We start from the raw sequence: 19,639 nt of genomic DNA, 5'->3' as shown, positions 1-19,639 counted from the left end.
TCTAACATTGGAATTATTTTTATTATATTTAACTGACATTGAAAGAAATTTAATATCAAGAGGCAACTCTAAAAAAGGAAAAATAGAAATAATCTTTCATCTATCTGTGTAAATTAAACAAAGAAATAAACTGAGAGCAACATTTGGTGGTACAGTAAGGCAGAAAGATCTATAAATGGACAGACTGTAGTCAGATAATGAATTTTTGTCGAAAAAGATAAAAAAGGCTCAGGACACTATTAAAGCTAATAATCTACAAGAATAATTAGTTTATTATCTATTAGGTTTCATAAGTAAAGGGCAAAGCCGTAAACCTCTCAACTGGGCTGAAAAAATATTTCATCAAGTGAAATGATTTCTCAGTAAAACTGTTTTTGACAAAAAGTTTTATTGTCTGCTTTCAAAAACTGCTATTTAATGGAGAGAACAAAATTTATTACCAGGATATAATCAATGTGTAGAATAAACTGTTTAAATATGATTTAACAGGTATTTAATAAAACATTTTTCTGGAAGAAATCTAATTGTCTATAAATTTTAAAAGTAACCTACTTATGATTTCCTAGTTATTGTTACATAAATGTTTGCAGTTTTTATAATTACTGTTTGTTCCAAGGATCCACCATCTATTTATTGATGTGTTAAATATGCCTAATTATGATCTGCACATATTTTGTATGTTTACAGAAAATTACATTAAAAAATAGTTTTTATTTTCAAAGATTTATGTAAAATTAGAAAAATAAATGGGTATTACAGATTTAGATGACCTAATTCATCAAACCAGGTAAGATACAAGGATTAATAATCCAATAGGACAAATAAAACAACCATGTACTATTTATGTCGCGTTTATTAACTAAAAATATAGGCTACTCGTAATTGGGGGAGGGAGTGATAAAATATGAAATATATATTTTGGTGTTAAATATTATCATGAACTTATTTCTTATATTCAAAACACCTATATACTGAAGTACTAGAAATACAAAAGAGAGTCTATATGCTTTTATGAAAAGCTACAAAATATATTGCCTAATTTATAAGACACCTTTTTTCAAAAGGGAAAATTCATAACCTCAATCACCATCCTCTCCAAAATGTAATTACCTCAAAACAGATCTGCCTATATGAAAAATTGAATACCAAACTGAGTTGTGTGTGTGTGTTGCTCATGCATTTTGTGTATTATCATGAACAATAAAATCACAAATTCATAATAATAAAACAAAATTGATCAGTGATACATGTATAAAGAATTTAGTCACCATTTTTGTATATCAAATAAAAGAGACCATTCTTTGCATTAAAAAATTATTCTTTATGTTTGTGTAAAGAATGAATCATGCATGCTGTAAACAAACACATGTTTGCCATAAAATGTGATTAAAACAATTGATATGAAATATTAAACTGCAATAAACTGAGAAAAATATCTAATATTATAAATTTAATTTTTATTTCTTTACATAGATTAATGTTAACACGATCCACCAAAAATCATTAAATGAAATGTTGTAGAATTAATTACAGTGTTTTCTAAATTATAATTTTACTACACCACCTCCAATAATTAACTAGCATTACAATTGGTAAATAGTTAAAAAATTATGATTACACAATAAAATGGAAGATTTTTTTTATTGTGAAATTATTACAAAGTATTATACAGTAAAATAAAAAATGAATTTATAAAACATATTACCTTCAGTGGTACCTGACTGTCCTTCCTTCTGCACTTCTGATACGCTACCTCTGAAAGCAAAAATAAATGAATTTTTTTATAGCAGCACAACAAAATACAAACATAAATATAAAAAAAGTATTAAAATTATATATATTACAATATATTTATGTACAGATGTCTGTCACAGAGGTTTTCATCTTTTAATGGCCGTAGGAAATTTATACAAATAATAAGCTATATATACTAATTGGTTATTGAGATAAAATGGACAATAGAAAAAATTTAAACACTGTTTACAAAGGTAAAATTCTAAATTGGTAGTGCACACTTCAACTATTACATAATTGTAATCATTAGATATAGGGAATTACCAAAAGTAAAACTAAATATAAAAACAATGACTACAAAATGAGTAACTATAAGGTAATAATGCAATGTAAAGTAAATACATACAAATAAAATAAATTAATAAATATAACAATTGTTTAAATTAATATGAAACCCACCCAAAAAACAATATTTCTATCTCCTTTAATTAAAGAAATCAATAAAAATAACAGTTACTACAAAATGAGAGTCCAAAATACTCAGATAATCTATGTGAAAGTAAAAAAAAAGCTTAAATACAGTATAAACTTCCTAAACTTGCCAAATGGACCAGACATTACATCTTATACTTGCCCCTTACATAGATAAGATTGAAATCTTTTAAAGAAATTTTGTTAGCAGCATATATTACATTATTTTTTTTCATATAAATAACATAATTTCTTTTTAAGTATTAAAATAAAAAAAAAAAAACATGTATCACATTTTACTTCAATACAACTATGCTCATTACTAAGTAGCATTTAAATTAAATAGTTTCTTAAGCATTTGTAAACTGATTTTTTTTTTTACCCCATGTTTGTTTTTTTACAGATTATTCATAAAATAAGGACACAACATTTTCTTAAGAAGAAATTTACAACCATTTAACTTTCTTCCACAATACTATAATTTATTAAAAGATATAATAATATTTTTTTTTTTTTGCGGAGGGAGGTGGAAATGCATTTACACATGGAGTGTCGGGCTCCCACTGATGATATTATCCAATCACTATCAGCAGTCTACCGACTAAAACCACCCTTCTTTTTACCAGGACTCGACCCGGAACCGTTCAACACATTATTTCTGGTCGAGTCCTCCTATACTAGCCTGATTAGGTGCTACCAAATTTTAAGGACTATCCAGGTCAACTTTTTGACCCTGAGAATGTTGCCGATGATTCAGGTCACGGAGCATCATCGAAACTACGTTGTGGGGACTCAGTGCTCCGAGATCCGCCTCTAGTGTCCCTTGATCTGCCGCCCACCGAGCACATTTGAAAAAGGTGTGCTCAGCGTCGTCCCGTACACCGAGGCAATACAGGCAGTCCGGGGACGGCGCTTTCCCTATGACATGGAGGTAAGCACGGAAGTACCCGTGACCCCTTAAAAATTAACTCATGAGTTAACTCCACCTCTCCATGCCGTCGCTCCGTCCACGGTCTGACCAGAGGGATAAGCCTTGTGGTCCATCGTCCTCTGGTCTCGTGGTCCCAGGTCTCTTGCCATGTGAGGAACGTGCGAGTGCGTTCCTCGTTGGCAATGGTCACCCGGTCTTCGCCTGCCCGTCGCCTCCTGCAGATCACCTGGCGCTCCCTTGCTAAAGTAGCAATGGGTATGACGCCGGCGACCACAAGTACTGCAGGCTCGGAGACCGTCCGATACGCGGAAGCGACTCGCAAGGGTGCGGTGGGTTGCACCTGTACGAGCCGTTTCCGGTTTCTTGCAACTCTTAATGCCTGGGCTCACACTTCCGATCTGTATAACAGGATGAAATGCACCGTGTACATCAGCAATCGCCGTCTGCTGGCCTTCGGTCCGCCGACATTGGCCAAAAGCCGGCTGAGAGCAGTTACGGCTCTCACAGCTTTGTCGGCGGCTGTACGAAGCTGCTCAGCAAAACTGAGTTTCCGGTCAATCATCATACCGAGGTACTTTGCGGCCGGCTTGGTCTCGACAATCTTTACCCCGACCCGCTGGGAGAGAAGGGTGTCGATACACTTTTTCGTGAGAACTACAATCTCCGTTTTTCTGAGGGCAAGAGACAATCCATGGTCGTCCAGCCAGGCAACGACTCTGGGCATGGCTCGACTGAGCCTCAGTGTGGCGCGCTCCACGTCGTAGTCTGCGACAAGTAGCGCAACGTCGTCAGCGTACCCAACCAAGACAGGTTCTTCAGGCATCTCCAGCCTCAGCAAGCCATCGTAGACAGCGTTCCAAAGGTCGGGGCCGAGAATCGACCCCTGCGCCGCCCCTCACGTGATCGTAGTCCTACGCCAGCCTGCCGCGGTTCCTCAGGTATGCAACCACCATTCTGAGGAGGTATTGAGGCACATGGAATGAATAACAACAACAACAACAGCAACAACAAAAATAATAATAATAACAATAATAATAATGCCATGAGGTAGATAATCCCCACGTCCGGAACACAACATCTACGTTCCACGTCCAGGGCGGAAACAGCTGTACTTACGTACAATACATGCAGTTGGCTAACGGGGTTCCGAGTGTTGTTCTCGGACATGCTATTTTTCGGCCGAATTACATCTATAGGCCGTATCTAAAGACTGGATTTTGCGGCCATCTGCAGGCACGAAATTTTTAACGATTAAGGACACGGATTGATACCACATTTAGAGCTGGCGATGTGGCGGCCACGGTCGAAGTTATTTGCAGGTGTAACGGAGGCTTTTCGCTGTCCACATGCCCCCCACAATGGCAAGCATGTTAAGGTGCCCATGTTTTTCGGCGCATGGGAGCCCTGCAAACCTCGGTGTGTAGGGGCCTGGAGTCAGTGCAGAGACTGCGCATCCGCTCTCTACCAAGACGTATGCCGGTTCCACCGGAGTACCGGAACGGACCTCTAGGGTTGGTAGCCCTGGAGTGGGGTTGTACCCCGGCGGCCTTATTACAGAAGGGATTAAAGGTCATGCAAACTGATCAATAACAAAACGTGGCAGAGGGTTCACGTACACACACTCGTTTAGAACCGAAAGAGCGAGAAAGAGAACGGAATCAAGGAAAATTGAAGTTGAGGCTAGGAAAAGCTTACAAAAAGCTTTTTTCAAGAGTAGTAATGTACCAAAACCTAAATATCTAGTCATTACAAAGGAGGATGGCAATTTCTCGAAGGTGAGTCCTTTTCTCATTGCTCGGGAAATAACTAAATGCGCTGGAGGCCCTGTTAAAGAAATAAGGAAGACTTTCACTGGACTTCATGTTGCGACTGTAAATGATGCTCAGTCTCAGAAGATCCTAGGGCTCAAAAAGATTGGAGAATTAGTTGTACGCGTATATCCCCACGGCAAGCTCAACACCTCAAGGGGTGTTGTGGTCTGTCGGGATCTTCTAAACTGTACGGAGCAGGAAATTGTTGAAGAGTTAGCACCGCAGGGAGTATTAGAGTGTCGGAGGTTGAACATGAGAAGGAATGGCGAAGTCCTACCTTCGGCCTCCCATGTTCTCACTTTTAACCGGCCAACTTTGCCGGAGAAGATAAGAGCGGGAATTCATCGATTGGATGTGCGGGCATTTGTCCCACAGCCAATGAGATGTTTCATATGCCAACGCTTTGGCCAAACCGCTGTTAGGTGTGAAAGACCGCAACTATGTGTGTGCGGTGATGAGGTACATAAAGGAGAACCATGTAAGGAGCCTCCTACTTGTATTAATTGCAAAGGACAGCACTCTTGTAGATCCAGGAACTGTCCCGTCTACAAAGACGAGGTGGCTGTGCAGGAAGTAAAAACTCTGCAAAAGATCAGCTACTTCGAAGCAAAGAAGATTGTAAACGCCCGCAAACCTAGAGCAACAACCTATGCTCAGGCTGCGGCTGCTGTTCCTGCTCCTGCTCCAGTTGCTGTTGATGAGACTCAAATTATTAACAAACTTGCACCCACTTTGGCTGGCTAAATTGAAAGGATCATTGAAAACAAAATGAAGCCTTTCAGCAGTAAAGAAGCTGTTCAGCCGAAGATAGTAGTACAGCCTCCTGAAGACAAATCTCCAGAACAGAAAGCTGTGCCTGTGGAGAAGAAAACGGACGCCAAACTAGAATGCCAAGTCCGTCTTAGGGGGGGGGCACGTGTCCCCCCTTCCAGGGGCTGAGACTGGTGGGATTCCCGTGTCGGGGGTCGGTCAGGTTTCCGCCTCTCAATCGGCGCCGATCCATGCCCGTCGTCGTCGGCGGCTTCGGTGGTCTCCGATTCGGAGACCGGAAGCTATACGGGCGACGATGTTCTCCGCGAACACGAAGCTGTTCGCAATATGGAGATAAAAGGCTGGCTGAAAAGTAAACCAAGGCCATAATTTAATTTATAATTAGCGAGTCGATTGTACAATGGAACATCAATGGATGTTTTCAAACATCCATGAGCTCCAACGCTTGGTACATGATGGAGACCCGATTTGTATATGTCTGCAAGAAACACATTTTTGCCGAAATGAAAATTTCCAATTAAGAGGATATGATATATTTCGGCGAGATCAACCGCCAAATGTAAGAGTTAAAGGTGGAGTAGCCATATTAACATCGACTAGAGCTACCGCCGAAGCTGTTGATCTAAATACAAACATACAAGCGGTCGCCATTAGAATGAAGCGTCCGCTTCAGGTCACTGTTCACAGCATATACTTGCCGAATTTTGATTGGAACAAGGATGACATAGCAAGATTAATTTTTGAGCTTCCCCCACCTGTTTTACTGGTGGGTGACTTTAATGCTCATAATTCTCTTTGGGGATCGGATCGAATAGATCCCCGCGGAAGAGAATTGGAAAGGTTCCTGATGAATTCTGACCTTATTCTTTAAACGGTGGGTCAGGAACTTCTTTCAATGCCAGAGATGGATCGACGTCCTGTATAGATCTTGCACTCATAAGCGGATCGATAGCACCGAGGTACACCTTCCATGTTTTAGACGATTTACATGGAAGCGATCATTTACCGGTGCAAATTGTAACTGATGTTACAAGAAAAACATACCCCACCTCTAAAAGATGATTGTTTGATAAAGCAGATTGGACGAGTTTCACAGCTAGAACGATATTCCCTGAAACAAATAGAGTTATCGGGGACGTTGTCGGCGCTATAACAAATACGATACTTGAGTCGGCATCGAGGTACATTCCCAAAACATCTGGGAAACTTACCAAGAAACCCGTTCCATGGTGGAACGAAGAAATAAGTGAAGATATAAAAAGAAAGAAAAGAGCGTATAACGCCTTTAAGAAACGGCCTACAATAGATAATCTTATTGCCTTTAAAAAATACAGAGCGTATGCAAAATGACTCATGATAGATTCGAAGAAACGATCCTGGCAGCAATACGTGTCATCCATTGACAGAACTACTATTGCATCAGACGTTTGGAGGAAAGTGAAGGCGATTTGTGGCGTAAAAACTTTGCTCCCATAACCGGCCTTCAAGATGAAGATGAAATCAAGAACACTGCAAACAAAATTGCAGAGTTATTATCCAATCACTTCGAGAAGGCCAGTAAAACGGCTAACTACGATGAAGAGTTTCGGACGAAAAAAGCAGAACTTGAAGGTCTACTAAATTTCAGAACTGAGTATAATTACTCATACAATATACCTTTTAAAATGGTAGAATACGTGAAAGCGTTGGAGAAAGCAGGCAAACAGCTGCTGATCGGGATGAAATTCATTATAATATGATCAGGCAGCTGAATACCACTGCCAAACGCAGATTGCTAGAACTATATAATCAAATATGGTGGGATGGAATGTAACCGCAGCAGTGGAAAAAAGCACATGTTCCAGTTCCAAAGAAAAATAAAAATTTAACAGATCCCAGTAGCTACCGTCCTATTTATTTGACGTGCGCTATGGGAAAAATACTTGAAAAAATGATTAATAATCGACTCGTTTGGCTTTTAGAAAAAGAAAACCTGATATCGCCATATCAAGCAGGTTTTCGACAATACCATTCTACCACCGATCAAATGATCAACTTAGAGAATATTATATACAACAGCTTTATTACAACGAAGCATTGTGTCGAAGTCTTCCCTGATCTTCAGAAGGCTTTCGATATGACATGGCGTCATGGTATAATGCTCCAGATACATGAATGGGGCATTCGTGGCAAACTGCCAATTTTATTGAGCAACTATATGAATGACCGTACTTTCCAAGTATGTGTCAACAACGAATATTCATCTATAAAAATCTTGGAAAATGGCATACCACAAGGTTCGCCGTTGAGCGGTACCTTGTTTATGATCACCATTAATAAATTGATATTAGCCATTCCAGTAGAAATCAGCAAAAGCGTCTATTTTGATGATTTGGCAATTGTGTATGCCAGCAACAAGACTGCTATGGTGAAATACAAATTACAACGGGCGATTGACGCTCTAAACGAAGTTGCGAGGAATAATGGATTCCAATTTTCACTAGAAAAAACGTGCTGTGTACACTTCTGTAGGAAGGGAATTTCTCACCAAAGTCATATTTTGACAATCGACAACAATCCAATACAATATAAGGACAGTGTGAGATATCTAGGACTGGTATTTTATAAATCCCTTACGTGGGGATTACACATACAGGACTTGAGTGTTAGATGCAAAAAAAGCCCTAAACATTATAAAATGTTTATCGAACATCAATTGGGACTCAGATAAAGAAATATTATTGAGATTATATAAGGCACTGGTACAATCGAAACTAGAGTACGGATGTATTGGATATTCATCCGCTAGGAAGTCGCATCTAAGAAAGTTAGACGTAATTCATAATACCGGAATAAGATATGCGACAGGCGCTTTCCGCACAAGTCCGGCGACTAGTCTAATGTCCGAAACCGGAATAATGCTACTATATTATAGATGAGAGATGCTTTTGCTAAGATATGAAGCAAATATATGTGCTTTTCCTGCCCATGTAAATAACAAACTTTTTAGCAATCATCCTGTATTATACGAACATGATGCTACCTATTCCAGACCAGACGGAATTAGGTACCACGAATTAAGAAGAAAACACGAGATTGCTATTCCAGATACATTAGCAATTTCTACGAGAGAAATACCGCCATGGCTCATGCCAGCGGTAAATACAAGGTTGGATCTCTCTCTGGAAGAAATAAAAAAGAAGCCAGCAGTGATCATCCAACAGGAATTTTTGGCAACCGTCAGTAGCTACAAAGAACATACTAGAATTTATATTGACGACTTTAAAACCGAACATGATGTTTGATGCTACATATATGTAAATGGAGAAGCCAACTTTTGAAAACTTCCGGATATGGCCAGTGTCTACATGGCAGAAGTTACTGTCATACAGCAAGCTCTTCGGTACACAGAACACTATTGCGAAGAGAGAGTGTTGATATGTTCCGATTCCCTAAGTGCACTTGTTGCAATTCGGAACAAGAACATTAAGGATGTCCTTATTGAAAACATCCTGTCCATTTTATACGTTCTAAATCAACGAGGACAGCGATGTGTATTTGTATGGACTCCAGGGCATGCTGGTATTGCAGGTAATGAAAGCGCAGACGAAGCTGCCAGAAAGGCAACAGTCTGCGATAACTTGGATGCAATTCCTGTAAGGTTGGCAGATGCTAAAAACTGTCTAACTAACATAATAAGAAACAAGTGGAATACTGATTGGAGGAGTTTAAATACAAATTTAAACTCAATCAGAACTTCTCTTTATAAATGGAAAAGCGACGTGAAGTTTACTCGCCGAGAACAAGTGGCTGTGACCAGACTTAGAATCGGTCACACGCGAATAACAAATTCATATTTGTTAACCGGCGAAGAGAGACCAATGTGCGGTGTTTGTAATAAAACATTTACAATTAAGCATCTAATGGAAGAGTGTACCATATATGAGGACCTCAGAAAGAGGTTCCGGCTAAGAAATGATATTGCTGCTGATTTGGATAATGGAAATGAAGAAAAGATAGTTGCTTATTTACACGCCAGTGGACTTCTTAAAAGTCTGTAAAAGTGAAAAATTTAAAGCCGTGTTAAACAAACTCTAAGGGGTACTTTTATATATATAAGGGAGTCTCGAAGCGTGGCACGTACAGTGACGGGAGGTAGCCCTCTTTCCTAGGCCGCCCTGGATCACCTGCATACAAGAGCAGGAAGTCGGAGTGTGTCCAGTGATTGCATCGGGGACCCTCAAGGATGGACTGAGGGCGTGAGGCTATGGGTAAGCGCAATGCATGCCTGTAGTCAAGTAGGTCAAAACCGGGAATGGCAGCCTTCCCCCACCCCGAGGGGCTCTTTGGCCGTCCTGAACAGGTGGTCATTGGCTAACTGGCATTTCTCCCGCCACCACCCCATTCGGTCGCCCTAGTGCATAGACCAAATGTCAGTGCCGAGATACGGCTACTGTGCCTCTGAAATAGTTTAGCGACCTCGTTACCTAAAAGATCCTAGTGAGCTACCTATCAGCGTTAGCGGATTAAACAGGGTGCTATTCACCACTTACTTATGTGTCCCAACCGTTCACTTGTCAAACTAAATCTAGATCGGGGAGGCGCACCCCTTGTTACTAATTACTAAAAGTCATTAAAGTTAATAAAATAAAAGACAGCAATTTTGGCTGTCACGCCTCGGTCGCTGTATGCCAGCTATTGCCTGTCCACCAATTAAAGCGCTTGGAGCTTGTATCTGGCTGGTGGCCAGCCATTATCTCAGGAAAAACTTCCCACAGCGGCGCTATAGGAATCAGTATAACCCAGATTAATTAAAAAACTCTAGCGATAACGGTTTAACTTTGCAACCTCATCGAGGAACTCCCACACGGTCCGACAATGCGGCTCTCGCCACACTGACTCGCCGTTTATGAGCGGCCAGTTTTCCCCCTGACCTCTAAGTTCCAGGGTGGGCCGGTCTCTTGCCCCCCCCCCCCCAAGAGGAGAGCAGTCGAACATCATATGCTCCTTCGATTGGACCTCCCCGCAGACACACAACTCATCAGTCGCTAGGCGAAACCGAAACAGATATTTCTTCAAATCCACATGGTTGGTGAGCACTTGGGCACCAGCTGCTCTTAAAAATGAATTCGAGGAATACCATCCCCTCAGATCCGGTATAAACCTATACAAGGATCTTCCCTTAGTCGTGGTGTGCCATTCAAGCTGCCATGCCTCCATCGCGATGCTCCATAGCCTCTTCCGCAGGCAGGAAATGGGCAACTGAACGAAATTTAGATCCAGTGCATTGTGATCGCCGTTCCGCTCCTCCTCATTCTTAAATCAGCAGAAGCTAACTTAGGCGGAATAAAGAGAACCGGTAGAAAGCCTTGGGTTTCAGACGATATATTGTAGCTAATGGATGAACGTAGAAAATATAAGAATGTTAGTGATGAAGAAAGTAAAAGGAACTATCGGCAATTAAGAAATGCTATAAACAGGAAGGGCAAACTGGCCTTAAAGAACAGTGGATTAAAGAAAAGTGTTCAGAAGTGGAAAGAGAAATGAACATTGGTAAAATAGACGGAGCATACAGGAAAGTTAAGGAAAATTTTGGGGTACATAAATTAAAATCTAATAATGTGTTAAACAAAGATGGTACACCAATATATAATACGAAAGGTAAAGTCGATAGATGGGTGGAATATATTGAAGAGTTATACGGAGGAAATGAATTAGAAAATGGTGTTATAGAGGAAGAAGAGAAAGTTGAGGAGGATGAAATGGGAGAAACAATACTGAGATCTGAATTTAAGAGAGCATTAAAAGATTTAAATGGCAGAAAGGCTCCTGGAATAGACGGAATACCTGTAGAATTACTGCGCAGTGCAGGTGAGGAAGCGATTGATAGATTATACAAACTGGTGTGTAATATTTATGAAAATGGGGAATTTCCATCAGACTTCAAAAAAAGTGTTATAGTTATGATACCAAAGAAAGCAGGGGCAGAAAAATGTGAAGAATACAGAACAATTAGTTTAGCTAGTCATGCATCAAAAATCTTAACTAGAATTTTATACAGAAGAATTGAGAGGAGAGTGGAAGAAGTGTTAGGAGAAGACCAATTTGGTTTCAGGAAAAGTATAGGGACAAGGGAAGCAATTTTAGGCCTCAGATTAATAGTAGAAGGAAGATTAAAGAAAAACAAACCAACATACTTGGCGTTTATAGACCTAGAAAAGGCATTCGATAACGTAGACTGGAATAAAATGTTCAGCATTTTAAAAAAATTAGGGTTCAAATACAGAGATAGAAGAACAATTGCTAACATGTACAGGAACCAAACAGCAACAGTAACAATTAAAGAACATAAGAAAGAAGCCGTAATAAGAAAGGGAGTCCGACAAGGATGTTCCCTATCTCCGTTACTTTTTAATCTTTACATGGAACTAGCAGTTAATGATGTTAAAGAACAATTTAGATTCGGAGTAACAGTACAAGGTGAAAAGATAAAGATGCTACGATTTGCTGATGATATAGTAATTCTAGCCGAGAGTAAAAAGGATTTAGAAGAAACAATGAACGGCATAGATGAAGTCCTACGCAAGAACTATCGCGTGAAAATAAACAAGATCAAAACAAAAGTAATGAAATGTAATACAAATAACAAAGATGGACCACTGAATGTGAAAATAGGAGGAGAAAAGATTATGGAGGTAGAAGAATTTTGTTATTTGGGAAGTAGAATTACTAAAGATGGACGAAGCAGGAGCGATATAAAATGCCGAATAGCACAAGCTAAACGAGCCTTCAGTAAGAAATATAATTTGTTTACATCAAAAATTAATTTAAATGTCAGGCAAAGATTTTTGAAAGTGTATGTTTGGAGTGTCGCTTTATATGGAAGTGAAACTTAGACAATCGGAGTATCTGAGAAGAAAAGATTAGAAGCTTTTGAAATGTGGTGCTATAGGAGAATGTTAAAAATCAGATGGGTGGATAAAGTGACAAATGAAGAGGTATTGCGGCAAATAGATGAAGAAAGAAGCATTTGGAAAAATATAGTTAAAAGAAGAGACAGACTTATAGGACACATACTAAGGCATCCTGGAATAGTCGCTTTAATATTGGAGGGACAGGTAGAAGGGAAAAATTGTGTAGGCAGGCCACGTTTGGAATATGTAAAACAAATAGTTAGGGATGTAGGATGTAGAGGGTATACTGAAATGAAACGACTAGCACTAGATCTTGGAGAGCTGCATCAAACCAATCAAATGACTGAAGACAAAAAAAAACTCTATTTCTATGCAACCTACGCACCCAAATTGGCGCCGCGTATGCGATCATGCTCTAGAAGACACCTTGGTACACAAAGTACATTTGACGGCCCGACAGCCCGTAATCCTTCCGAGCAATTCTTCTAAGTTTGTGCATCACAGAGACGGCGTCCGCCGCAACTTGCTTAATGTGGTTACTAAAAAGCAACTTGTCATCAAACAAAACACCTAGGTACTTATGAACCCTTACTCGGCTGATTACACAGCCTTTATACTTAATGTGGGGGGAACAGGTGATCAGGTCAGATTGCTCTTATGACGTTGGGACTGTTTATCAGAGGGAGGAATCAACTGCCATGGCATCCTGGGGCGAGTAATATGCTACTTAACGGCAGTTCTGGTCGCCCCGAGGGTGCTTAAATAAATAAATAAATGAGACAGGTAGAAAGAGATAATGTTACTGTAAAGACTTATATTTTCCATTTATGTTCTTTGGGATATTATCTCAAATTTTAAGATCAGGGCCCTTTACACCCCATAAGTGTTGTTTGTTTATTGCTGTGGATTAATGTTTTGTGTACTTTGTGCTTTTAAATAAAAATGTAAGTGCCCTTTACACCCTTACATATGACGACCCTTATGGTGATGATACCAACCTCTTTAAGAATGTGACGAGGGCTAATGACTTAGCAGTCGATGCCCGCAAAACACAAAAAAATAAAAAATAATAATAATGCTCCGAGGTAGATAATCCCCACGTCCGGAACACAACATCTACGTTCCACGTCCTGGGCGGCAACATCTATACTTACGTACAATACTAACGGGGCCCCGAGTAAATTCCTCAAATATGTTTTCTCTTTTTGACCTGTTTCCACCTTAAGATCCCCAAGTGGACTGGATTTATCGGCCACCTGTAGATTATGGACAATTAAACGATTTAGAAGTGGACACATACCATATTTAGAGGTGGCGATGTGGCGGCCAGGGTCAATGTTATTGCAGGTGTAACGGAGACCCTTCCGTTGTCCACATACCCCCTGCGATGGCAAGCATGTAGCAATGGTGCCCATGTATGTCGGTGCATGGGAGCTTCTAAATTGTACAGAAGAAGAAATAGTAAGGAAATGTCTAGTCAGGGAGTGATTCAGTGTCGCAGGCAAACTATGAGAAGAAATGGTGAGGTTCTTCCTTCGGCCTCACATGTATTAACTTTCAATAAGCCTAATCTTCCTGAAAAGGTATGAGCTGGCATACATCGGCTTGATGTACGTGCATTCATTCCGCAGCCTATGAGGTGTTTTAAGTGTCAACGATTTGGACACACTGCAGTCAGATGTAAGTGCAACAAATTTACGTGTGTGGAATGAAAACACATGAGGGTGATCCATGTAAAGACCCCCCCAATCTGCATTAACTGCAAAGGGCACCACAACTGCCGATCAAGGAACTGCCCAGTATATAAATTGGAAACGGCCATTCAGGAAGTTAAAACGCTTCAAAAAGTGAGCTATCCTGAAGCGAAGAAATTGTTAATCAACGAACACCTCGACCATCAACTACTTATGGAGAAGCAGCTGCTACTCCTTCCTCATCTAAAATTAACGTGGAGCAGTTGCTTAATACGATTGCACCAAGTCTTGCGACAGTGATAGAAAAAATCATTGATACAAAGATTGTGTTGACTCATCGGACAGAACCAATTAAACATGCAAAGGCTCATTCCCAGACTGACATCGTTGATATAAGAAACGTACCGGTGCAGCATAATGAAATGAACCAGCAAAACCGGCGATCATAACGCCACCAATCGACAAATCGAAATCATGATTTATCTGGAAAAGGCCAAAAGATCACTCGGTCGTCGAGTCGCAAGGCAAAGGAGTTTGTGACAAGAGTACAGGAAAAATCTGAGTGTAGCGAAATGGAGGTGCAAGTAGTTATTGAGAAAGCACCAGACACAGACGATATAAAAACTGTACCTATAGAGCCTCAAAAATCTCAGAGAACAGCTTCGGTGAGAGCGTCTACTTCAGCCGGCCCCAGCACACCCTTAGAGATCAAATCCAGTTCATCAGCCGCCGAAAATACATCGCTTGAGTTTAGACTCAATAGCAACGATGCTAACTGCACCAACGAAGCTTTCATCACCGGATGTCAGCCGGAGAACGTCATTGGCATCAGAAAGAAGAGAAGAAGATGCCATGTCGGAGGCCTCAGACACACTATCATCAGAAGTTGAGGCCGTAATAAGAATGGAAAACGGTGCAAGAAAGGATGGCTGAAAGGAAAGCCTAGGCGTTAAACATTAGGATTCCAAAGTTGAATGAGAATGTGAAATTTATGAATTTTTTTTTTTTTTTTTTGACTTGGGACGGGGCTAATGAACAAAGTAGTCGATGCCCCTAAAAACCTCAAAAAAAAATTATAATAATGCCCTGGACCAAATCCAACCCCACATTAGTGCAGTTGCATCTACGCACACGTCCCAGGCAGACAACGACTTGCTACTTCGGTACTTTCATGTGCCGAAATACATGTAAGTACATGAAAGTAATAACCTATGTATATCTATGATTATAGAAAAACAGTTATAGCTTCTATTTAAAAAAAAAAGGAAACATAGCTTGGACAGCACGGAACTACTGTCCCATTTTGTTTACTTGTGCATTAGGAAAAATTTTAGTGCATATGATAAATTATCGACACATATGGGTACTTAAAAAAGAATAATGGATTTCACTCCATCAGACAGGGTATCAAAAATTTCATTCTACCACAAACCAGATGATTAATATTGAAAATTCAATATTAAATACAAGTTTAGGAAATAAGAGGAAGACTTCCAAGTATCATTAAAGATTATATGAAGGAAAGGCACTTTTGTGTTAGAATTGCGAACCTATATTTGTTGCTCAGGAAGATGGAAAATGATGTACATCAAAGATCACCGCTTAACAGAAACTTGTTCACAATCGCAATACAGCTACACCATCCGACATTGGAAGAAGTTTATATGTGGATGACCTCGTGATTTTCTACCAGCAGTCAAACTGCAGTGGTTAAATACAAGCTACAGATGGCTATTAACAAGCCTGAAAGTAGTAAACACGAATAGATTCTGGTTCCCAATTGAGAAAATATGTTGTACGCATTTCACTAGGAAACGATCAGCTTGCAGAAGCCCAGTTTTGACTATGGATAACAGTATTATTGAATACAAAGAAACAGTCTGTTTCTTAGATCTCACTTTGGACAGATACCTTTCATGGAGAGTGCACATAATGGAACTAATAACGAAGTGTCAGAAAGCCCTAAATGTTGTCATGTGTGTGTCAAACTTGAATTGGGACTCTGATAAAGAAGTATTGTTGAAACTTTGCAAAGCACTGGTACAATTTAGTATAGATTATGGATCCATAGTGCATGGCTTTGCCAAAAAGTTTCACCTAAAGAAACTGGGTACAATTCATAATACAGGAATTAGGCTTGCTACATGAGTCTTCCGCAGATACCCGATTGCCATTATTTTGTCAAAAGCAGAGTCATGTCGCTGAATTACAGAAAGGAAATTCTATTACTAACCTACATAGCTAATGTCTTGGCTTTCCCAAGACATATACACTTCATTTCCTTTTATAAACAAAGTTTGGCTGAACAGTATCAAAAAAGACAAATCTTTTCTAGTGCTGCTGGGGTAAGAAGACTGGAAATCTGCAGGAATGATGAAAATGATTTACCAGAAGTTCTGTCAGTTTCAAAAAGAGAGACCCCACTGTCACTAATGCCAACAGTGGAAGGTTGCATTCACTTAAAAAAAGAAGATAGAACAGGGAATACCGGACGTTTATAGTCAAAATGCTTGTCGATGATTGTTAACCGAATATAAAAATTACACCATATAAGTCAAAGACCAAGATAAGTGTCAGAAGCTCTATAGTTATACATGACGAATCCTACTTTCGGTGATTATCTAAAATAGCCAGCATCTACACTGCAGAGATATGCACTATTCAACGAGCTCTTCACTTTGTTTTACATTATAGTGAAGAGAGAATGCTACTCTGCTTTGATTCCTTCAGTGCAATTACTGCATTAAGGAATAGGTTCATGAACTTTTTCAAGATATATTAATAACAATTAAAAATCTTAAATATAACAGTAAACAAGGCATCTTCATGGACACCTGGCCATGCTAGTATTCCAGGGAATGAAGCAGCTGATAGAACAGCTAAACCAGCGGTGAAGTGGATATTAATTTAGTTAGAATAGATGACTTTAAAAGCTACGTCACACAGGCCATAAGAAAGGAATGGATAAGGAAATAGGGTACACTTACAATGAAGCTTAATTCCATTAAGAATACCCCAGTTTCCATTAAAACGAGAAATGTTCTAACGCACCAAGAACAAGTTGCCATTACAAGGTTTCGAGTTGGTGATACTTTTCTTTTTCCTGTTTAGCCTCCGGTAATTACCTTTCAGATAATACTTCAGAGGGTGAATGAGGATGATATGTATGAGTGTAAATGAACTGTAATCTTTACAGTCTCAGTTCGACCATTCCTGAGATGTGTGTTTAATTGAAACCCAACCACCAAAGAACACCAGTATCCATGATCTAGTATTCAAATTCGTGTAAAAATAACTGACTTTACCAGAACTTGAACGCTGGAACTTTCGACTTCCAAATCAGCTGATTTGGGAAGACGCATTCACCACTACACCAACCCGGTGGGTCAGAGTTGGTGATACTAGACTTACTTTGTCTTACATGTTAGCAGGAGAATAAAGACCTATTTCAATAAGCTGTGACTCATATCATACACTGAAACATACACTAGAAAAAAGCACATTATACAGAGACCTAAGAATGAGGCTAAAATTAACCAGAAACTAGGCAATTGATTTATCTTATAATGATAAAAGAAAGAAGACAGTCATCAAGTTTTTAAGATTGGTTGTCTATTAGAACAACAAGACTTTAATATGTGTTACATTTTTTGTCAGGATGACTAATTATATTGATGTTCTCTAATTATTGATTTTCTCACAAAAGTGTGTTTGGCGTTTCTTTTCAGCTAATGGCGAATTTGCTGAAGGATGTATTCTTAATAACTGTGGGCCCTTTACACCTGTTTTTGATATTTTTGCTGACATCACTTCAGGAACAGATTGGATGTTTTTAAGTGGCAAGGGTATATACCCATGTCACCTTGTGTTCTTCTGGGGTTTATTGTTTTATGACAAGTCTGTTTTCTAGATGATCTGCTTGACTTAATTGTTTATTTTAATGAGGATGGGAAAGTTTTAGCTTGCGACAAGTGCTAATACCACAGTATTCGAAGCGCACATTAAAAAAAAACATAATAATAATGCCCTGGTAGATAATTCCCACGTTGGGAACTTACCTTCTGCATCCAGGGCGATAACAGCTGCACATAAGTACAACACATATAGCTGGCTAACAGGGCTTCATTCATTTTGATAACATGTGATCATTATAACAATGATCCTGACCTATTTCCAACTTCAGGTCACTACAGGACTAGACTCTTTGGTCACCTGCGGATAATATTTATTACTAAACGATAATACATACAGACTTAAAAAAAAAATTAATCTTCAACGAACCTCAAATGATAAAAGATGTTAATCCAACAAAAAAAAAAAAAAAATTATATACACTATTTTAAGAGCTGATAATGTGGTAGTCAGGGTCAATGTAATTGCAAGTGTAACAGAGACCCTTCAGTTGTACATATGGTCCCCGTGATGGCAAACATGTAGTAAGGTGCCGTGCCCATGTATGTCGGTGCATGGGAGCCCTGAAAGTTGTGCTGGTGGTCCTGTGAAGGAAATACGTAAGACTTTTAACATTCTGTATGTCAAAACCGTGAATGATACTCAATTTCAAAAAGTTCAAGTGTTGAAGAAAATCATCAAGTTCCTTGTGCCTATGCTACCCACGTAACACCTTTAACTCATAAAAAGATGTTATTTTTTCCACGATTTTCTTAATTGCACAGAAGAAGAAATACTCTGCTTCACATATGTTAATGATCAACAGACCTTCCTTGCCTGAGAAAGTCCGTGCTGGTGTACATTATCTAGATGTGTGAGCTTTCATACCACAACCTACGCAATATTTTAATTGCTAGCATTTCTGACACATGGAAACCAGATGTGAAAAGCAAGAAATCTGTGTGTGTGAGTCAGAAAAACATGAAGGTGATTTGTGCAAAGACCCTGCAGTTTGTGTAAACTGCAAAGGGCACCGTAACTGCTGTTCAAGAAACTATCCAATTTCCAAGATAGAAACAGATATTCAGGAGGTAAAAATCCTATAAAAAGTAAGTTATCCAGAAGAAAAAAATTGTCAGTAGTTGAACACCTCGACCATCGATTTATGCAGAAGCAGCTGCCGTCCCTTCTTCACCAAAAGTTAATGAGTAGTTGCTTTCTCTGCTTGTGCCAAGCCTTACTACTATGATTGAAAGTCATAAATCACAAGATGACATCTTCTCTGTATGAAGAATCAGTAAAACCCATCAAGTTGCAGCCACCAATCAACACTGTACATAAGAATGATAAGGAGACATCCGAAATGACCAAAAACACCAGTCTTTTGACCAGTCATAAGGTGAAGGAAAATGTAGCAGGGATGTAGACTAAGTCTGAGCTTGG

At 39.3% G+C, this 19,639-nt stretch overlaps 1 protein-coding gene across 2 annotated transcripts in view; it reads right to left on the bottom strand.

The window, feature by feature from the left end:
* The window catches only part of slgA (proline dehydrogenase slgA), a 308,586-nt gene that overhangs the window by 97,542 nt on the left and 191,405 nt on the right, over positions 1-19,639 (bottom strand). For both annotated transcript variants that reach the window (XM_075362377.1, XM_075362378.1), the window contains exon 3: positions 1,706-1,755. In XM_075362377.1, coding sequence (XP_075218492.1) covers positions 1,706-1,755 — 50 coding nt within the window. The remainder of the gene's footprint in view (positions 1-1,705; positions 1,756-19,639) is intronic.

Source organism: Lycorma delicatula, chromosome 4 (genome assembly GCF_047948215.1).
Source record: "Lycorma delicatula isolate Av1 chromosome 4, ASM4794821v1, whole genome shotgun sequence".
NCBI classification, from domain to species: Eukaryota; Metazoa; Arthropoda; class Insecta; order Hemiptera; family Fulgoridae; genus Lycorma; species Lycorma delicatula.
Note: the sequence above shows the minus strand (reverse complement) of the source record. Positions and strands in the feature narration are given on the sequence as shown.